This window comes from Lutra lutra, chromosome 4 (assembly GCF_902655055.1).
Source record: "Lutra lutra chromosome 4, mLutLut1.2, whole genome shotgun sequence".
Taxonomy (NCBI): domain Eukaryota; kingdom Metazoa; phylum Chordata; class Mammalia; order Carnivora; family Mustelidae; genus Lutra; species Lutra lutra.
Genome location: NC_062281.1, coordinates 178725649 through 178744148, shown reverse-complemented (window position 1 = coordinate 178744148; position 18500 = coordinate 178725649). Strand labels below are relative to the sequence as shown.

General features: G+C 44.4%; 1 protein-coding gene across 3 annotated transcripts; it reads left to right on the top strand.

Annotated features, from left to right (window-relative positions):
- Positions 1 to 674: 674 nt before the first annotated feature.
- MTFR1L (mitochondrial fission regulator 1 like) lies at positions 675 to 18167 on the top strand. Of its 3 annotated transcripts, none has more exons than XM_047726599.1 (7): positions 675 to 789; positions 3532 to 3676; positions 4154 to 4258; positions 7091 to 7200; positions 7392 to 7603; positions 8852 to 9173; positions 17163 to 18167. In XM_047726599.1, the coding sequence occupies exons 2-7, from the start codon at positions 3653 to 3655 to the stop codon at positions 17266 to 17268; spliced, it is 879 nt and encodes a 292-aa protein (XP_047582555.1). In that variant the 5' UTR covers positions 675 to 789; positions 3532 to 3652; the 3' UTR covers positions 17269 to 18167. The 3 variants fall into 3 exon arrangements, with proteins under 3 accessions (XP_047582555.1, XP_047582556.1, XP_047582554.1); XM_047726600.1 differs by having other exon boundaries at positions 713 to 818; positions 8888 to 9173; XM_047726598.1 differs by having other exon boundaries at positions 713 to 818.
- Positions 18168 to 18500: the final 333 nt, after the last annotated feature.

The window sequence follows — 18500 nt, the reverse complement described above, 5'->3', positions numbered from 1 at the left end:
GGTGGGGGGTGTTGTCTAAGCGGGAAGATGGAGTGGGTGAGTGAGCCTGGAAGGAATGTGGGTCTCTGTCCCAGTGCCTCTGGCGTCTTGCCCATCGATCTACTATCTCACTGAATCTACCGTGTGTGTGTGTGTGTGTGTGTGTGTGTGTGTGTGTGTGTGATAGAGAGCGAGCGAGCGAGAGAGCGAGCAAGCTACGAAGAGCTAAAGGGCAGTAGTCAGAGGAGAAAGAGACTTCTTGTTGGACAGAAGACTGTAGAGGATCTTGGCTGGAAAGCTAGAAGGGTGAAAAGCGGACAGGCGAGATGAGACGAGGCAAGAGGTAGGTCCGGAGGGCCTGGAACGCCAGGGTAAGGATTCTCAAGTGTGCCTAAGCGGAGGGACAGCAGACGCCACACAATTTGGGGTCTGGGCAGAGATGCAGTCAGGCTTCCGCCGCTAGAGGTCGGATCGGGACTGCCCTAGGAGAAGAGCAAGGAGGCGGAGACCAGTGGCGGAAGCGGCCAATTAGGCCGCGGGGATCTCCAAGCGCCGTCATCTTTTCCCAAGGCCTGGGCCAGTGCGGGCGTGGTCTTGGGGGTGGGCGTGTCCCCTTCCTCGGGATCCCCGCTTGAGGTCGCCGGCAGCCCCGCCCCGCCCCGCCCCCGCCGAAGCCGCGGTCCGCCTTCCTAGGGCGCGCGGGGGCTCGCCGCTCGGTACGCAGGCGCGATTGATCGCTTCCGGGGGCGGGTCAGCGGAAGTGAGGGCGGATGAGGCTGGGCGGCCCGCTGAGGTAGGAGGGGCCGTGAGGTGAGTGAGTCCCGGAGCCGGAGTCTGAGGTGAGACTAGGTCCGAGTGCCGCTCTGGAGTCGGGAGCGCGGTCTTCCAGCCCGACTGTGGACGCGGCCTAGTGCCAGGGGCTGTGTGGAGCCCGCGGGTGCTCTTCCCCCGCCAGTTCTCGCGGGAGCCCGTGTTGTCCGCCTCGCTCGGCTGAGGGTGGGAGGACTCTGCCCGGGGGTAGTTGCTCGCCCGAGTCACCCAGCTTCGGTGGCTGTGCTACAGCAGAAGCTTTTCGTTTCGGCTGCGCTCCTCAGCCAGCCAGGCCACTTCGGCCTCCTCGCTTCTTCGGGACCCGGACCCGGGCCCGTGGGTCCGAGGGCCACCAGGGCCGGCGGCGAGAACTTGGCCGACCTTGGCCCTTTGGGGTCGGACCGTTACGGGGGAGGGGAGGCGGGTCCCGGGCAAGTTCCCTGCAGCGGCTCCCGCCGTGCAGCCGCTTGGGGCTCACGCGGGCTGTCCCTCGCCAAGTTCTGCCGAGTGCGGCGACCTCGGTGGGGCGCTCGGTGCCGGAGTGATGAGAGCAAACCCTGCCCCGGGGGAGCCCCAAGTCTTCTGCAGGAGAGCGTGTGTGAACAGGCCATGACAGCGGCCTCGAAAGGGGTCGTGGGAACGTAGGGGTGCTGAGAACCAACCTGCGTTGCCAGCGAACTGGGGGAAGTCTTCTAGCAGATGACACTTGGGGTGGGGAGGGAGGTGAAGGCTAAGCCAGAGTTCTCCTTCGTTCGTGAGTGAACATTGAAGTGCTCGCTGGGGACTAGGCAGGCACTGTGCTGTGCCTGGGGAAGCTCCTGCCCTGCGACAGACAGCTGATTACGCGGGCTCTAATTACTACTGTGAGAGAACTGGGAAGGAAACGTGGGGTGCTGGGGGAGGGGAGGTGATGCTTGAGCTCTGAAGAATGAGGAAGAATGAGCTTGGCGAAGAAGGTGCTGGTGTTTTAGGCAGATTGGATCTATGGAGAGGAGCTGAGAGGTGGCCAGCATGGCTGAAGGGCAAGAGGAACATGGGAGGTGTGGCTGTCAAGTGTATAGGGGCCCAGTTGTAGGACTTGGAGTTTGGTCTAGTTAGGTTGGGCCTGATTGTGGAGGACGCTGCAGGCCATCCCGTCTAGATGTTACCCTGTTGTCTATAGTGGGGCGGGGTGGGGTGTGGGGTTAAACATAGGAGCAATGTGTCCTAAAAAGATCCCTCTGGCTGTTGCGTTAAGCCTGAGTCTTTGGAGGTAAGCTTGGAGAGGAAGTGGTTGTAGTGTCTAGAGTGAGAAACACAGGGAAGCACTGTTGTGTGAAACTCGTGGCAGGCCGTGATATTTAGCACGGAGCCTGGCACACAGAGGAACTTTGATAAAAGGCTTGAACTGATCAGGCCCCTGCAGAAGGCAGCAGAATCTGGATCAGACTTGAAGTGCTTTCTACTGGCATGGCCACTGAGTAACCTTAAGACACTTCCTCTCTCCAGCTTCCTTTCCGCATTTGTATCGCATTTGTATCGCATTTTTATCGTAATGTGAGTGGCAACTCCTCCTCCACAGGTGAAAGAGAAATCCTGCAAGGGAGATTTCAGCCCATCCCCTGTTCAGAGCCTGTCCTTTGTTCCCCAGTGACTTCTTCCCTGAGCATTCCCAGCCCTCATGACTTGACCCCCAGTATACCTGTGCTATTCTTTACGCCTCTCTCGCCGTCCTGTCCTGGACCTGTGCTTTTGTTGCTGTTTTTCATCCCTTCCTACCCGCTCTGAACTCACCATGAGGCCTTGGGGCCAAGGGCCTGAATTCACCTGGCCACCTGCTCAGTGTACCTTTCTTAAGAGTGATAGTCAGCATTTGCTAGACTTGTGTATTCCAGTCTTATATCTCTTCATATTGTGTGTTCCTTGAGAGCACGGATGTGTCTTACCCCTTCCGTAGCCCCTGCAGTGCCCAGCACAGGGCCTGCCACAGAGCAGGTATTGTTACGTTTGATGAACAAGGGAGTGAGTTCATTGATTGCATCTGCTCACCATGTCAGAGCAGCTGTGAAGAATACAACCAGGAGTTATCCCATCCATCTGTGTTGTGTTTTAACAGTTCATTAAGCACTTTAAAATCTTACCCTATTTCACTGATTGATCTTTAAGGTAATCTAGGATGGCTGCTCTTGTACTCTTTTTACGTATGGAAAAACCAAACATTCAGAAAAGTTGTGGGACTTTCGTAAGGCTGCAAGACCAGTAGATGGCTAAACAGGATGAAAATTGTTGGCTCTCTTCCCTGTAGCCCAGTAGATGGAGATTGACAAGAGTTGGTGGTTTATTCTTCTTTTGTCTACTTTACCTCTCCCCCTTGCCAAGACTCAGCAGTGCTAGGCTTCGTGGCACATGCTGGGGCTTTCACACCCTATCTTCAAGAATGAATGCTGGGTTTGAGTGGTACCTACAGTTTGACTTTTAAACTACCAAGAAAGTTCTGTTTACATCTCTGTAAGTAATGCCTCAGGAAATCCAAGGGATCCCAAAGATCCCAGAGTTGGCCAAGCTCATGCCACAGGTCTGGGACAGAACCTTCAAGGGTCTGGATTTGGAGCCATTGTTCGGGAAGGGCAGCCTCTTGGGTTGTTTTTCTCCCCTGTGAAACATCAGAGAAACCTTGGTGTTGGTCGTGGCTCTGCAAGGACCTGGTTTTTGTGGGGCTTGTGTGGTGGCCATTGAGTCTCCACTGTGGGGGTTGTTTCACAGGAAGGGAAATCTGGTGTTCCTTAAAGATGGCCTGATATGAAGAAATCACGCTTCCAGCCTCCCCAAGCCCCCAGAGCTGCCCTGTGGCTGCCTTGTCCTTCAAGTGCAGGAGCTGGTTGAAATGTCCGGGATGGAAGCCAATGTGGTAAGGGGCATTCCCAGGGCAGGGCTGTGGTAGGGAAGGGTTGAGCACTGGGCCTGCTGAAATTCTGTAGGAAATTCTGAGACTCTCCAGTTAATTCTTCCTTTCCCCTGGAGGCGACTCTTCCACATACCCCCATCGCCTGCTCCCAACAGGCAAAACTGAGTGTGGTCTTGGGGGCAGTTAAGGAGTCAATGTGTTTCTGCCTTTCTGGGTGGAGGGAAGGGAGGGAAACCTTATGATCCCTACACTCAACTAATTCCTCTCACCTTCACTGGATCCTTTTACCATGCCTTGACAGCAGCAGATGTTCCCTTAAATGGCTGGCAACTGGGGAACCTGCCCTCACTTATAGTGAGACTTGACTCATACACAGTGCCCTGTCCCTGGGATTGGGGACTTCAGTCTCCCTTCTAAAGGGGAGGGGGTAGAATGGAACAGTAGTTGGCCCTGTCTCTGAGACTCGTCTTTCTCCCTTAGACCATCCCAATCTGGCAAAACAAGCCACATGGGGCGGCTCGCAGTGTAGTGAGAAGAATTGGGACCAACCTGCCCCTGAAGCCATGTCCCCGGGCATCCTTCGAGGTAAGTGTACTGAAAGGGCAGGGTAAGTAGAGGATCAGAGGCTATGGGAGGATGGTGCTGCTCTGTGCCCCACACTGTTTGGTGCTGCTAAGGCAGGTGGCTTTCCTGATCACTTTTTCATTTTGTCAGGAAATATTTATTAAGTGCATATAATGGATACTGGTCACTGTGTCTTCCTGATTGCACAGAAAACTCTGACTACAACAGATTTCCAGTCTGTTCATAAAAACCTTGCATCTTTGGTGCCACTAAGTGACTAAGATTTCATCAGGCTCCTGCAGTCCAGTTCATCAGCGTAGGCCAAAGGCCCTTGCCAAGCCACATTCCCAGAGTAGCCATGTCTCTGCCCTGAGGTGTTTGCCTGCAACCCTGGCAGGTCTCTCTGTGGGACACTGAGTGCTGTGTGACTGAGTCAAACTCTGCTTTTCTTACCAGCCCCAAGACTTGACTGCTTAGCCGCCTATTTTTATGTATCCCTGAGGCCATTACTCCCAATCCTTTTCTTTCTGGCTCAGTCTGGCCACTCCTTTACCAGAGCACTTAAGGCTTACCTCTGAGTCTAGGGCCATTAGCACCCACTCACAGCAGATTCTTGCTGGCACATGTCTGAGCCCTCCACCCACTTCTGCAGTGGAAAGCTAAGTAGCAGTTATTAGTCCCAGCTACCTCCCTCTAAGAACTAGTCATTAAGAACCAGCTGCAGGCTAGATGCTTAAGATGTGTTTGGGGAACTGGGACGCAAGAGAAGTACCAGCCTTCTGCCTACACAGAGGATACAGAAATATATGCCTGAAAAAACATGGGCCCAGTGGAAACAAATGAAAGAGGCTGAGTGTCTGTGAAGGATGAGTGAAGGATGCTGAGCTGTGAAATCGTAGAAACTCATCCTGGAGTCAGAAATGGTGTCAGGGCTGGTATCAGAATCAGGAATGGAGTTGGAAGTATGTGGTATGGGGTGGCTGTGCTGTGACCCAGATTGCCAGTTATCCAGAATTGCCTAAAGGGCATGGCAGGATGTGGTCCTAGCTGCCTCAAGCATCAGAAACAAAGGGAAGCACAGCTAGGAAGTGTGAGGGACTCGATGGATGTTGCCCCCACACTTGGCCATCACCTCTTCAGTCCTCTGGCCAGATGCTGCTGGGCAAGGACGGTAAGGGCAGGAGTATGCGTGAATAGTATCAGTAATGCTAGCTAATGCTTACTGAGCACATACTATGTGCCAGGCACTGTGCTAAATACCTTATATGTGTTAACTCATTTAATTTTCAATAGGGGAGCAGCATTCTGAAAAGGAAAACAAATGGAGGCTTCCCCTAAATGGCCCATTTTAGCAGTTAACTTCTGGGTCAGTGGAAGTCCTTTCCTGTGTAACCCTGGAGCATCACATTGCTCCTGTGAGACTCAGGTTCCCTGTGTAAAAGCTAGAGCTGTCAACTCCTGATCCACCTACCTGTCTATAGCAGAAACATCTGAATTTAACTCATGTGTAGATGGGTTTTTGAGAAATTGTCCCTGGATTTCTGTTGTAAATTAATTACCTTAATTATTTAAGGCAATCTTGCAGATTTATTTTTTAAATTAACCCATATAAAAATACTAAATTATGAAAAGTGAAAAAGAGGAAATCATATATAATCATGTATTCATCACACAAAATAGTTAATAATTTTTTAAAGATTTTATTTACTTATTTGAGAGAAAGCATGAGAGGGGAGAAGTCAGAGGCAGAAGCAGATTCCCCACTGAGCAGGGAGCCCAATGCGGGACTTGATCCTGGGACTTCAGGATCATGACCTGAACTGAAGGCAGTTGCCAACTGAGCCACCCAGGTGCCTGTTAATATTTTGGTATAGTTACTTTCCATCTTTTTCTAAATGCATGTGGGTGTTTTTTGTTTTACTTTATTACAATCATAGCATGATTGAATCCTCCTGACCTTTCATTTAACATAAAGTCACTCAGCCTTGTCTGTTCCTGGTTGTTTTGTTATCTGGGTTGAGAGGCTACTTTAAGGAATCCTCTTATTCTTTTGATATAATTAATCATCTTTTTATTTAAATCCAAATAATAAAATGATGAAGTTTGCTTAAAACAGCATTGCTATAACAGCGTAGATCCTAATTAGCTATGGAGGAGTTGTAAAGAGCTAGCGCAAAAAACTTTGCGATGTCCTTGTACCTGTATTTTCATAGCTGGAGAAAACAAGTTGCTCTTAGTGGCCATCTCTGTTGAAAGGTAACTCTTACCAGTCCCACTGAAGACACCTGTGCTCCAACCAGGGGTCAGTAAATGTTTTAAGAGGCCAAATATTAAATGTTTTGTGTGGGGGCCATAACTGCTGTTAAAACTACTCACTTCTGCAGCTGCAGCTTAAAAAATACCACAGATGATACAGAAATGAATGGGTGTAACTTTCCAATAAAACTTTATATGTAAAAATAGGTCCCAATCCTGCTCTAGGCCACCATGTTTTGCTTGGAAGATATAACAGCCTCAAAACTGATACCTTCACTCTTATGCAGGTTCCACACAGCAGCCAGAGTAATCTTTCAAAATCTGATTCTTACTTAAAATCTTCCAGTGGCTTATTATTGGTCTTAGAGTCCAAGTTCTTAATTCGCTTTCCTGCCTGTTGCAAACCACCCTGTACCCCCAGCTCTGTCTCGGTGTGCTGAACTACTTGTAATCTTCTGTCCTCCTTCCAACCAGGAACTGTCTTCTCCCCTCTCTAGGAAGCCTTCCTGATACTTAGGTGCCCCTCCCATGTGTTTTAGAGTCTTTGATAGTCTCTTGATGTCAACAAATGTTTTTTGATGACTTGCTTCCCTGTAGACCCTGCCCAACATCTCTGATCTGTGTCTGAGGGATGCACCCCCAGTCCCTACTCTGGCTGACATTGCCTGGATTGCTGCAGATGAAGAGGAGACATATGCCCGGGTCAGGTAGCTGAGGCAGTAGCTGGTCTGCTGGGAAACGGGGAGCTCCTTCCCACATGAGGTGGCAGCCAGTAGGGGGAGTGCTTATGGAGGGCTGAGGGCAGTAGGAACAAAAGCTGTGGGGTGAGCGGGAGCAGAAGTTTTAGAAGGGACGCAGTGGCCGGCTGTCTCTGACATACTTGTTTTCCCTGATCCAGAAGTGACACACGGCCCCTGAGGCATACCTGGAAGCCCAGCCCTTTGATTGTCATGCAGCGCAATGCCTCAGTGCCCAACCTGCGTGGGTCCGAGGAGAGGCTTCTGGCCTTGAAGAAGCCAGCCCTGCCAGCCCTAACACGCACCACAGAGCTGCAGGATGAGCTGAGCCACCTGCGCAGCCAGATTGCTAAGATAGTGGCAGCTGATGCAGGTAGGAGCACCGGAGTCAGCGCCAGAATTTAGCAGGCTCTTCCTTTCCCCCTGGCTTTTGGTACAGGAGAAGGGTAGGAAAATGGTGGTCCATGGTTCAGGGAGACAGGCCCGGGGCTCTGCAGTTGTCCCGAGGACTCACTGGCCTATAGTACTCCTTGGATTGTTTCCATTAGCCATTTTGGGCTGACTGGTTTGATTAGGAACAAAATCTTCACTTAACCTGTGACAACACCCACCCCCACCCCTGCACATTCCCTCCCTTGGCTACAAAAACCAATACCCTCTATCAAGTGTCTTTAAGATTACATCTTCCACGTGAGTCTTAGGCAGCTTCCCTTTTCAGTGAGAAATAAGAATTCCCTGACCCCCCATTAAGAGAGAGATCCCCTTTAAGCTATCTTCCTATCTACATATCTTCCCTTTCCTTGTTCTCCCAGAGACTACCTCTCCATCCCTCCACCTGTCTGTCTGCAGTTAAGGCAGAACCACCACTAGAAATAGATGGGAGTCTGCCTTGACCCGGTACATGAAACAGGAACATTGGCTCTTTCCCAAGCTGCCCATCCTGTTCCTTCTATACATTCTTTTTTGCTTCTTGTCAACTTAAAGTCATAGCTCCCAAATCTTACCTCTTGGTAGAACACATGAAAATCATGGTGTTCTTTGCAATTCTCATATATTTAATTCACTCATATGGCAGTTTAATAGAGGCATTGTACTTGAATTTTCCATTTATGTATTGGCTACATTTTTGTCATCCTGAAAAATGAAACTAAGAATTTTTTGTTTTGGAAATTCTTTCCAGATTTGAAAAACTAGGAGGACTATCACTATTCTATTTTTGCTGTTTCTTCTAGTCACAGATAGGAGCACAGTTAGAAGCACTAGCCCAATTAGAGAAAAGGACACATTCTGACCTTGGTTCTGTCACTATTGCTTTGGTAGAAATAGGGCTATCCACAGGCTCCTGCAGAATGGAGCTTTTAGAAGACTAAGCCTTTATGTGGTGGGTTTTTCCACACTCCCAAAACACTGGACGTGTTCAGTGCTTTCCCATTTTTAGATCCTGAGAGGGGAGGGTAATGGAGGAATCCTCTACTAGCTTCCAGATAGCATCCTGGGCTCTCCCAGAATGTCATATGTCAAGCCCAGGAAATGAATGTCTGATAGGCACTGCTTGTGGGGAGAAGGTATTACTGCTGTATTCTAGTAAATGTCCATCCATGCCTATTGTTTTCTCTTTCAGCTTCGGCTTCATTAACGCCAGATTTCTTATCTCCAGGAAGTTCAAATGTCTCTTCTCCCTTACCTTGTTTTGGATCCTCATTCCACTCTACAACTTCCTTTGTCATTAGTGACATCACCGAGGAGACCGAGGTAGAGGTCCCTGAGCTTCCATCAGTCCCCCTGCTTTGTTCTGCCAGCCCTGAATGTTGCAAACCAGAACACAAAGCTACCTGCAGCTCGTCTGAAGAGGATGACTGTGTCTCTCTGTCCAAGGCCAGCAGCTTTGCAGATATGATGGGGATCCTGAAGGACTTTCACCGGATGAAACAGAGCCAAGATCTGTAAGTATGTGATAAGGAGGTCTGGTAGTGTGTTCACTGTTTAAGTCACCTGTGGCCAGTGATCTAATAGAAAGAATTTACAAAGTCCTCAGTAGTAGCTATGTACTATTTCATTCACAAAGCTTGCCTGCTTAATCACACCTGGGGCTCCAATTTGAGAAAAGAACATTTTACATTTGGTTGGTGTGATCTAAGCCAATCATTAGTAGAAATTTTACAAAAAAGCCTCGTCTAATTTAACTTTTGTCCTGGGGCAAAGTCGGGGGGGGGGGTGCTTTACCACTTCAGTTCTTAAACTGCTAGTGACAAGTATTCCCATGTGCCACCCTTCAAAATGGGGTTACAAGATAATTATTTTAGCATCTCAAAATGATACTTTTTTTGATGGAGAATTTCATAAAGTTCGGGTTTCTGCTTTAAAATACAGTGGTCCCTTATGCAAACCAACTCTCCAAATCCAGACATATTTGAGACTCTAAACCTGGCTGTCCAGCAGAATTGCTAAGATTTGTTATAAATACACCTTAAACTTACTAAAGCAGAACCTACCAAAGAGTGGAGCCTTAAGTCTGGGGATCTTTTCTCCTTTGTTAATGGAAAGAGCTGGGTTGATGACTAAAAATGAGAAAGTAGCACCATCAGCAGAGATTCAGAAATGTGACAGATTGATCTTATCAATCACTAGAATTTAAAGCACCTATTTTCCAGATATCTAGGACACTCTTTTTTGATGTATTTATTAGGTGACTCAAACCTACCCCAATCTGGAGTTGGTTTTGTTCCCGTGATTCCCTTGTGAACGTTTTACTACGAATTCTAGATTTCTCATAAAAACCTCTGGAAAAAAAAATCTTTTTTTTTTTTTTTTTTTTAAAGATTTTATTTATTTATTTGACAGAGAGAAATCACAAGTAGGCAGAGAGGCAGGCAGAGAGAGAGGAGGAAGCAGGCTCCCTGCTGAGCAGAAAGCCCGATGTGGGGCTTGAACCCAGGACCTGGGATCATGACCTGAGCCACCCAGGCGCCCCTGGAAAAAAAAATCTTAATAACAGATAAGTAATCTGCCTGATAAAGATAATTTAAAGTAAAGGTCATAAAGATGCTCACCAAACCAGGGGGAATGGATGAACAGAGAACTTCAACAAAGAGATGGACAATACACTGAAGTACTAAATAGAAGTCACGGAGCTGTTGAACCCAATAACTGAACTACAGAATTCATCTATTTGCCCTGAACCCCTGTAGTGAAATAGAAGAAAGGATAAGTGAACTCAAACACAAAGCAGTAGAACTCCCCCAATCAGAGCAGCAAGTAGAAAAAATGGAAAAGACCCCCCCCCCCCCCAAAAAAAAGTAAAGATAGCTTAAGGAACTTATAGGACAACATCAAATGGACTAATGTTCTCATTATAGGGCTCCCAAAATAAGAGAAAGGTACAGAAATCTTATTTGAAAGTAGAATGGCTGAGAGGCACCTGGGTGACTTAGTTAAGTGTCTGCCTTTGGCTCAGGTCATGATCCCAGGGTCCTGGGATTGAGCCTTGCTGCTTCCCCCTCTGTCCCTCCCCCAACTTGTGCTTGCACTTTCTCTCACTCTTAAATAAATAAAATCTTTTCTAAAGAAAATAGAATGGTTGAAAATGTCCCTAATGTGGGGAAGCAAACAGACATCCAGATCCAGGAGGCCCAGAGAGTTGCAAATAAGACCAACCCAAAGAGACCCTAACTAAAAGCAGCAAGTGAAAAATAACATATGTAAAAGGGAACCCCCATAAGACTGTCAGCATGTTTTTCTTTTCTTTTTTTTTTTTTTAGATTTTATTTATTTGACAGAGATCACAAGTAGGCAGAAAGGCAGTTAGAGAGAGAGAGAGGAGGAAGCAGGCTCCCCGCCGAGCAGAGAGCCCGATGCGGGGCTTGATCCCAGGACTCTGGGATCATGACCCGAGCCAAAGGCAGAGGCTTTAATCCACTGAGCCACCCAGCTACCCCTGTCAGCATGTTTTTCAACAGATACTTTGCAGGCCAGAAGGGAGTAACATAATATATTCAAGATGCTGAAAGAAGAAAACTTCTTATCTAGCAAAGTTACTCAGAACTAAAGAGAGAGTTTTCCAGACAGAAAATTCCAAAGGAATTTATCACCACTAAATCAGCTTTACCAGAAATGTGAAAATGACCTCTTTTTAAGCTGAAAAGAGCACTAGTCAGTAACAGGAACACATAACAAATAGTAAATCTCACTGGAAAGATAAATAATAAAAATAGTGGCTTCATCACTTGTTGTTAAGGTTAAAAAGACAAAAGTAGTAAAAATAACTGATTACAATAATTAAGGGATACACAAGTTAAAAAGATACAAAATGTGACATCAAAAACATGGGGGGTAAAAATGAGCTTTAGTATGTGATTAATCTTAAATTGGCAACTATTTCATCTTAAAATAGATTAACAGATACAAGTTGTTATACTTAAAAGCTAATCTTAACCACAAAACAAAACCCTAGAGTAAATACACAAAAGATAAGAAGGAATATAAGGGTACCACTAGAGAATGTAATTAAACCACAAAGGAAGAGAGCCAAGAGAAGAAAGGAACAGAGAACTACAGAAATAGCCAGAAAACAATTAATGAAATGGCAATAAGATACTTACCAGTAATTCTACTTTAATATAAATGGACTAAATACTCTGATCAAAAGACAAGAGTGGTTAAATGAATTAAAAACCAAAACCTATATGCTGCCTACAAGAGACTCTCTTAGATGTAAAAACAAAGTGAAGGGATAGAAAAAGGTACTCCGTATAAATAGAAACAAAAAGAAAGCTGGGGTGGCTATACTTGTATCAGAAAAAGTCAACTTGAAAACAAAGACTATAACAAGACAGCATTATATAATGCTAAAAGGGCCAGTCCAACAAGAGATAAGATTTGTAAATACTTAGGAATATATAAAGCAAATATTAACAGACATGAAGGGAGAAACAACCATACATTAATAGCAGGGGGCTTTAGTACCCCACTAATAACAATGAATAGATCATCCAGACAGAAAATAACACTGGCTTTAAATGACATGTTAGACTAGGTACAGTTAACAAATATATATAAAACATTCCTTCCAAAACAAAGAGAATATACATTCTCAAGTGCACATGGAACATTTTCTAGGATAGATCATATGGTAGGCCGCAAAACAAGTCCAAATAAATTTAAGAAGACTGAAATATCAAGCATCTTTTCCACCTACAGTGATATGAAACTAGAAATCAGTTACACAAAACTGGAAAATTCACAAATATGTGGAGATTAAACAACATCTACTGAACAACTGGGTAGGGGGTGGGATCAAATCAGAAACCAAAAGAAAAAAATACCTTAACACAAACAAAATGGAAATATACCAAAATTTAGGAGATACAGCAAAAGCAATTCTAAGAGGGAAGTTCACAGCAGTGAATGCCTACCTTAAGAAACAAAATTCCCAAGTAACACAACTTTATACCTTAAGGAACCAGGGAAAAAAAGAGCAAATGAATCCCTAAGTTAGTAGAAGGAATGCAGTAACATGGATTAGAGAAGAAATAAATGAAATAGAAAATAAAAAGCAATAGAAAAGATGAAAGTAATTGATGGATCTTTGAAAAGGTAAACAAAATTGACAAACCTCTAGTTAGAATCACCAAAAAAAAGTGGAGGGGGGAGGATCCAAAATCAGAAATGACATACTACAGTACCACAGATATCATAGGATAAGAGACTACTGTGAAAATTATACGCCAACAAATGGACAACTTAAAAGAAATGGATAAATTCCTGGAAACATACAATCTACCAAGACTGAACCATAAAGAAATAGAAAATTTGAACAGACAAATTACTTATAGTAGGGAGATTAAATCAGTAATCAAAAACCTCCCAATGAACGAACAAAAATCTAGGACCATATAGATGGCTTCATTGGGTGAATTCTACCAAACATTCAAAGAATACCAGTACTTCCCAAACTCTTCCAAAAGACCAATATTTCTCAAACTCTTCCAGAAAAGAGAATACGAGGGAACTCTTTCAAACTCATTTTACAAGGCCAGCATTATCCTCACACCAAAACGATGCAATGACACTAGCAGAAAATAAAATTCTAGGCCAATATCCCTGATGAACATACATGCAAAAATCCTCAACAAAATATTAGCAAACTGAATTCAGCAATACCTTAAAAGGATCATACACCATGATCAAGTGGGGTTTATTCAAGGAATGCAACGATAGCCCAACATCTGCAAATCGATATGATACACCACATTAATAAAGGATAAGAGCCATATATTCATCTCAGTAGATGCAGAAAACATTTAAGAAAATAAAGCATCCATTTGTGATAAAAACTTTCACACCCGGGTGGCTCAGTTGTTAAGCATCTCTGTTTGGCTTAGGTCATGGTCCCAGGGTCCTGGGATCGAGCCCCACATTGGGCTCCCTGCTTAGCGGGAAGACTGCTTCTCCCTTTCCCACTCACCCTGCTTGTGTTCCCTTTCACACTGTCTGTCTGTCTGTCAAATAAAATCTTAAAAAAAAAAAGAAAAAAACTTTCAACAAATCAGGTATAGAAAGAACATACCTCAACATAATAAAAAAGGCCAGATATGACAAGCCCACAGCTAACATAACACTCAGCAGTAAAAGCTGAAAGCTTTTCCTCTAGGATGAAGAATAAGAAAAAGATGCCCATTTACCACTTCAGTCAACATAATATTGGAAGTCCTAGCCTGAGCAATTAGGCAAAAGGGAAAAAAAAAAAAAGCAAAAAACCACAAAGCATCCAAACTGGAAAGAAAGAAGTAAAACTCAGTATTTGTGGATGACATATTATACCCTAATAGAATACCTTAATAGCCCTAAAAACTCAAGAAAATTGTTAGAATAAACAAATTCAGTAATGTTGCAGGATACAAAATCAATAAGTAAAAATCTGTTGTGTTTCTATACACTAATGACAGACTATCAGAGAAATTAGCAACCCAAATTAAAATTGCATCAAAAGAACAGAATACCTAGAATAAAAATTAATCAAGGAGGTGAAAGAGCTGCATTCTGAAAACTGTAAGACATCAAGGAAAGAAGGAAACACAAATGGGGAGCCTGGGTGTCTCAAGTCGTTGAGCGTATGCCTTCAGCTCAGGTTGTGATCCCAGGATCTTGGGATCGAGCCCCTCACTGGGCTCCCTGCTCCTCTCCCACTCCCCCTGTTTGTTTTCCCTCTCTCGCTGTGTCTCTCTTTGTCAAATAAATAAAATATTTTTTTAAAAAAAGGAAACAAATATTCCGTGCTCATGGATTATAATAATGTTAAAATATCCATACTACCCAAAGCAATCTACAGATTCAATGCAATTGCTATCACAAGTCCAATGGCATTCTTTACAGAATTAGAAGTATCCTAAAATTTGTATGGAACCCAAAAGACCCCAAATAGCCAAAGCAGTCTTGAGAAAGAACAACACTGAAGGCATCATGCTCCCTGATTTCAAACTCTATTACAAAACCGTAGTAGTTAAAGTAATATGTTATTGGCCTAAAAACAAATCAGTGGAGAACAGACCCCAGAAATAAACCCACACATCTATGGTCAATTTATAACACAGGACCCAGGAACATGAGTAGGGAAAAGACGGTCTCTTCCACAAATAGTGTGGGGAAGCAGGACAGCCACATACCAATGAATGAAACTCAACTGCTATTTTACACCATATGCAAAAAATTAATTCAAAATATACTAAAGACTTGAATGTTTGGACCTGAAACCATAAAACTCCTAGGAGAAAACACAGGCAGTAAGCTCCTTGACACAGGTCATGGCAATGATATATTTTCAACCAGACACTAAAAGTAAAAGCAACAAAAGCAAAAATAAACAAGTGGGACTATATCAAAGTAAAAAGCTTCTGCACAGCAAAGGAAACCAAGAAAATGAAAAGGCAACCTATTGCATGGGAGAAAATATTTGTAAATCATATATCTAATAAGGGTTAATATCCAAAATATATAAAGAACTCATATAACTCAATAGCAATAAAAAAGGAAAAGACAAGCCCAAAAACACAGTCTGATTAAAAAATGGGCAGAGGACTCTAACAGACATTTTTTCAGAGAAGACCTATAGATGACCAACGGGCACATGAAAAGATGCTCAGCATCCCTAATTGTCAGAGAAATGCAAATCAAAACCAAAAATTTTGCCTCACACCCATTAGACTTCTATCAAAAAGATAAGTATTGGCAAGGATGTGGAGAAAAGGGAACCCTTGTTGACTATAGGTAGGATGTAAATTGGTACACATAGGGGCGCCTGGGTGGCTCAGTGGGTTAATGCCTCTGCCTTCGGCTCAGATAATGATCCTGGGGTCCTGGGATCGAGCCCCGCATCAGTCTCTTTGCTCGGCAGGGAGCCTGCTTCCCTTCCTCTCTCTCTGCCTACTTGTGATCTCTGTCAGAAAAATAAGTAAAACCTTAAAAAAAAAATTGGTACACACATTATGGAAAACAGTATGCAGAAAATTAAATAGAACTACCACATGGGGGTGCCTGGGTGGCTCAGTCAGTTAAGTGTCTGACTTGATTTCAGCTCAGGTCATGATTTCAGGGTCTTGAAATTGGGCATGAAGCCTGCTTAAGAATCTTTCTCCTTCTCACTAGTGCCCCCTCAAAACCTACCTAATGATCCAGCAATTCCACTTCTGGGTATTATAAAAAAAAAACACTTGAGAAGATGTATGCACCCCCGTATTCACTGCAGCATTATTTACAATAGCTGGGATATGAAAAAACTAAGTGTCCACCAGTGGATGAATGGATAAAGAAATTGTAGTATATATACAGATTGGAGTATTATTCAGCCTTAAAAAAATATTGAAATCTTGCCTTTTGCATCTCTCTCTCTCCCCCTCTCTAAAAAATACGGTGGGGGTGGAGGTGCCTGGGTGGCTCAGTGGGTTAAGCATATGACTCTTGATTTCAGCTCAGGTCATGATCTCAGGGTTGTGAGCCCTGTGTTGGGCTCTGCGCTGGGTATGGAGCCTGCCTGAGTCTCTCTTTCCCTTTCCCCCATCTCTTAAAAAAAAAAAAAAAGGAAAAGAAAAAGAAATAAGGATCTTACCATCTGCAACAATATAATGCCTCGAGGGAGTTATGCTAAGCAAAACAAGCCAGACAGAAAACTATATGATCACTTATATAGGAATCTAAATTAAAAAAAAAAAAAAAAAAAACCACCCAAAAAACAAAAAAACCAAGCTTGTAGATACAAAGAACAGATTGGTGCTTGCCAGAGGCTCAGGGTAGGGACGGAAGAAATAAGTGAAGGGTGTCAAAGGTAAAAAAGAAATTGAAAACTTTTTAATTAAAAAAAAATTATACCTGTAGGTGACAGTAATGTATTATATACACTTAGAAGTTTGTTAAGAGGGTAGAAATCATGTTAAGTGTTCTTTCCAATTAAAAACATCTCAGAGTTCCCCTGATGAGCAGGCAGGGTTATAGGAAATCCTCAGCACACCTTTCCCCCATAACTAATAAAGGTCAGAATAGCCAAGTCCGTAGTTACTTCCCCTGCTAACTTGGGGAAATGCTACTAAGAAAAGATAGCACCAGAAGGTGGGTGGAGAAGCTTTAGCCACCATAGGCCAACCCTGAACAGTTGATAGTCATTTACTTTTGCCCACATTTTATAGCCATTTCAGGAAATAGTAAAGCATTCTAGTTAAGAAACCAGTTAGCTCGGTTTCAGACTCTGGATTTGCTATTGCTACTTACTGGCTGAGTGCCTAGTAACTTTGGGCAGACTCTAGAACCCTTCTGTTTCAGTTTCCTCATCTGAAGACTTCTTTGTAAGACTGTTGTGAGGACTAAATGAGAGAATATATTCAAAGACACAAAACACTGCCTAAGACCAAATACTTAATAAACACAAGCTGTTATTTCATCTCCAGGAACCGGAGTTTATTAAAGGAGGAAGACCCTGCTGTCCTTATCTCTGAGGTCCTAAGGAGGAAGTTTGCTCTGAAGGAAGAAGATATTAGTAGAAAAGGAAACTGACAGAACTCAGCTCCGCAAATTCAGTCTCATGCTCCTGGAATTCCTTCAGTAGCTGCCTTCCTCACCACAGACTTTTATGCCTCTCAGTTAGAAATCTTTTGCAACAGTCTTGCTGAAAGCTAGAGCTTGGACTGAAAGAGAAGAGTTGGATCATGCTTCCTTTGCTTTAAAACCTTAGCAGAAGCTAAGGGCTGTTTTGCACCAAGACACTTGTTACAGGTAAATGTATAGTTCGGAATGTCTCAGTCTAAAGGGTGAGAAAGAAGTTTGGTTTTTCCTTGCCTCTGTGTGAAAATAGGTCCTAAATGAATGGCTTACTTCACTGCATTAGACCCCATAGCTGGTCTCATCAGACACTTTGTGCCCAGCTGTCACTCTCAGCAGCTTCCTTGCAGCACAGCAGGGCTGAGGGGTGAGGGGCTATAAATGTTTATATGTTTGACAGGGCAGGGAAAGTCTTATGCTGCTCCATCATAAACTGACACCAGTGCCCAGCAGTCACCTTCTCCCTCTTCCCTGTCCCTAGATGTAGAGGTCGGACCTCTGGACCAGCTGACACTTGGGCTACTGCTGGGAGGCCTGGGTTTTTTTCTTAAATATATTTTGTAATACTGTACAACCAAATCTATCCTCCCAGGCCCTGGGACCTCATGGGTTCCACTGATTGAAAACACTTTCTCTTCCATGGACTTTAGTTTAAGCCCAATAGGGAAGAGACATGGGAAGGAGAAACAGCACCATCCTTCTTCCAGGCCCTTGACTGCTCCTTTGCACTGGGCCAAGGTTTGTACCTACCACACCATGCATGACTCAGACGCCCTCAGGTCCCTTTCTCTATGGTATGTATCCTGTGTGTTTGGGTTGAAGCACTACCTGATATTAAATGAAGGATATGGAGAGATGCTGCATGTGCTCTTTGTCTCTGCGTTGTAACCACCTGGTATCCCTCATGAGTATAGGATTCCTACTAATTTTAAGGGTATGTGAACTTTCATGAACAGGTTCCTGGCTTTCCCTCTTTGTTTACAAAGTCCTGCCTATATGAGAGAAAACTTCCATAGGGAGCCTCTTGTCCCCTTCTGTAGGGATTTACCCTAAACTCTTAAAGTAGTTCCATCTTAGAACTTGGGACACTTGCCCTGTAGAGGGTGTTTAAGCCTCCTAAGGTAGCTAGCACACCTGCGACATGAGAAACCGCCACCTGGTGGATAACATCTTGGCTAGATGGGTGT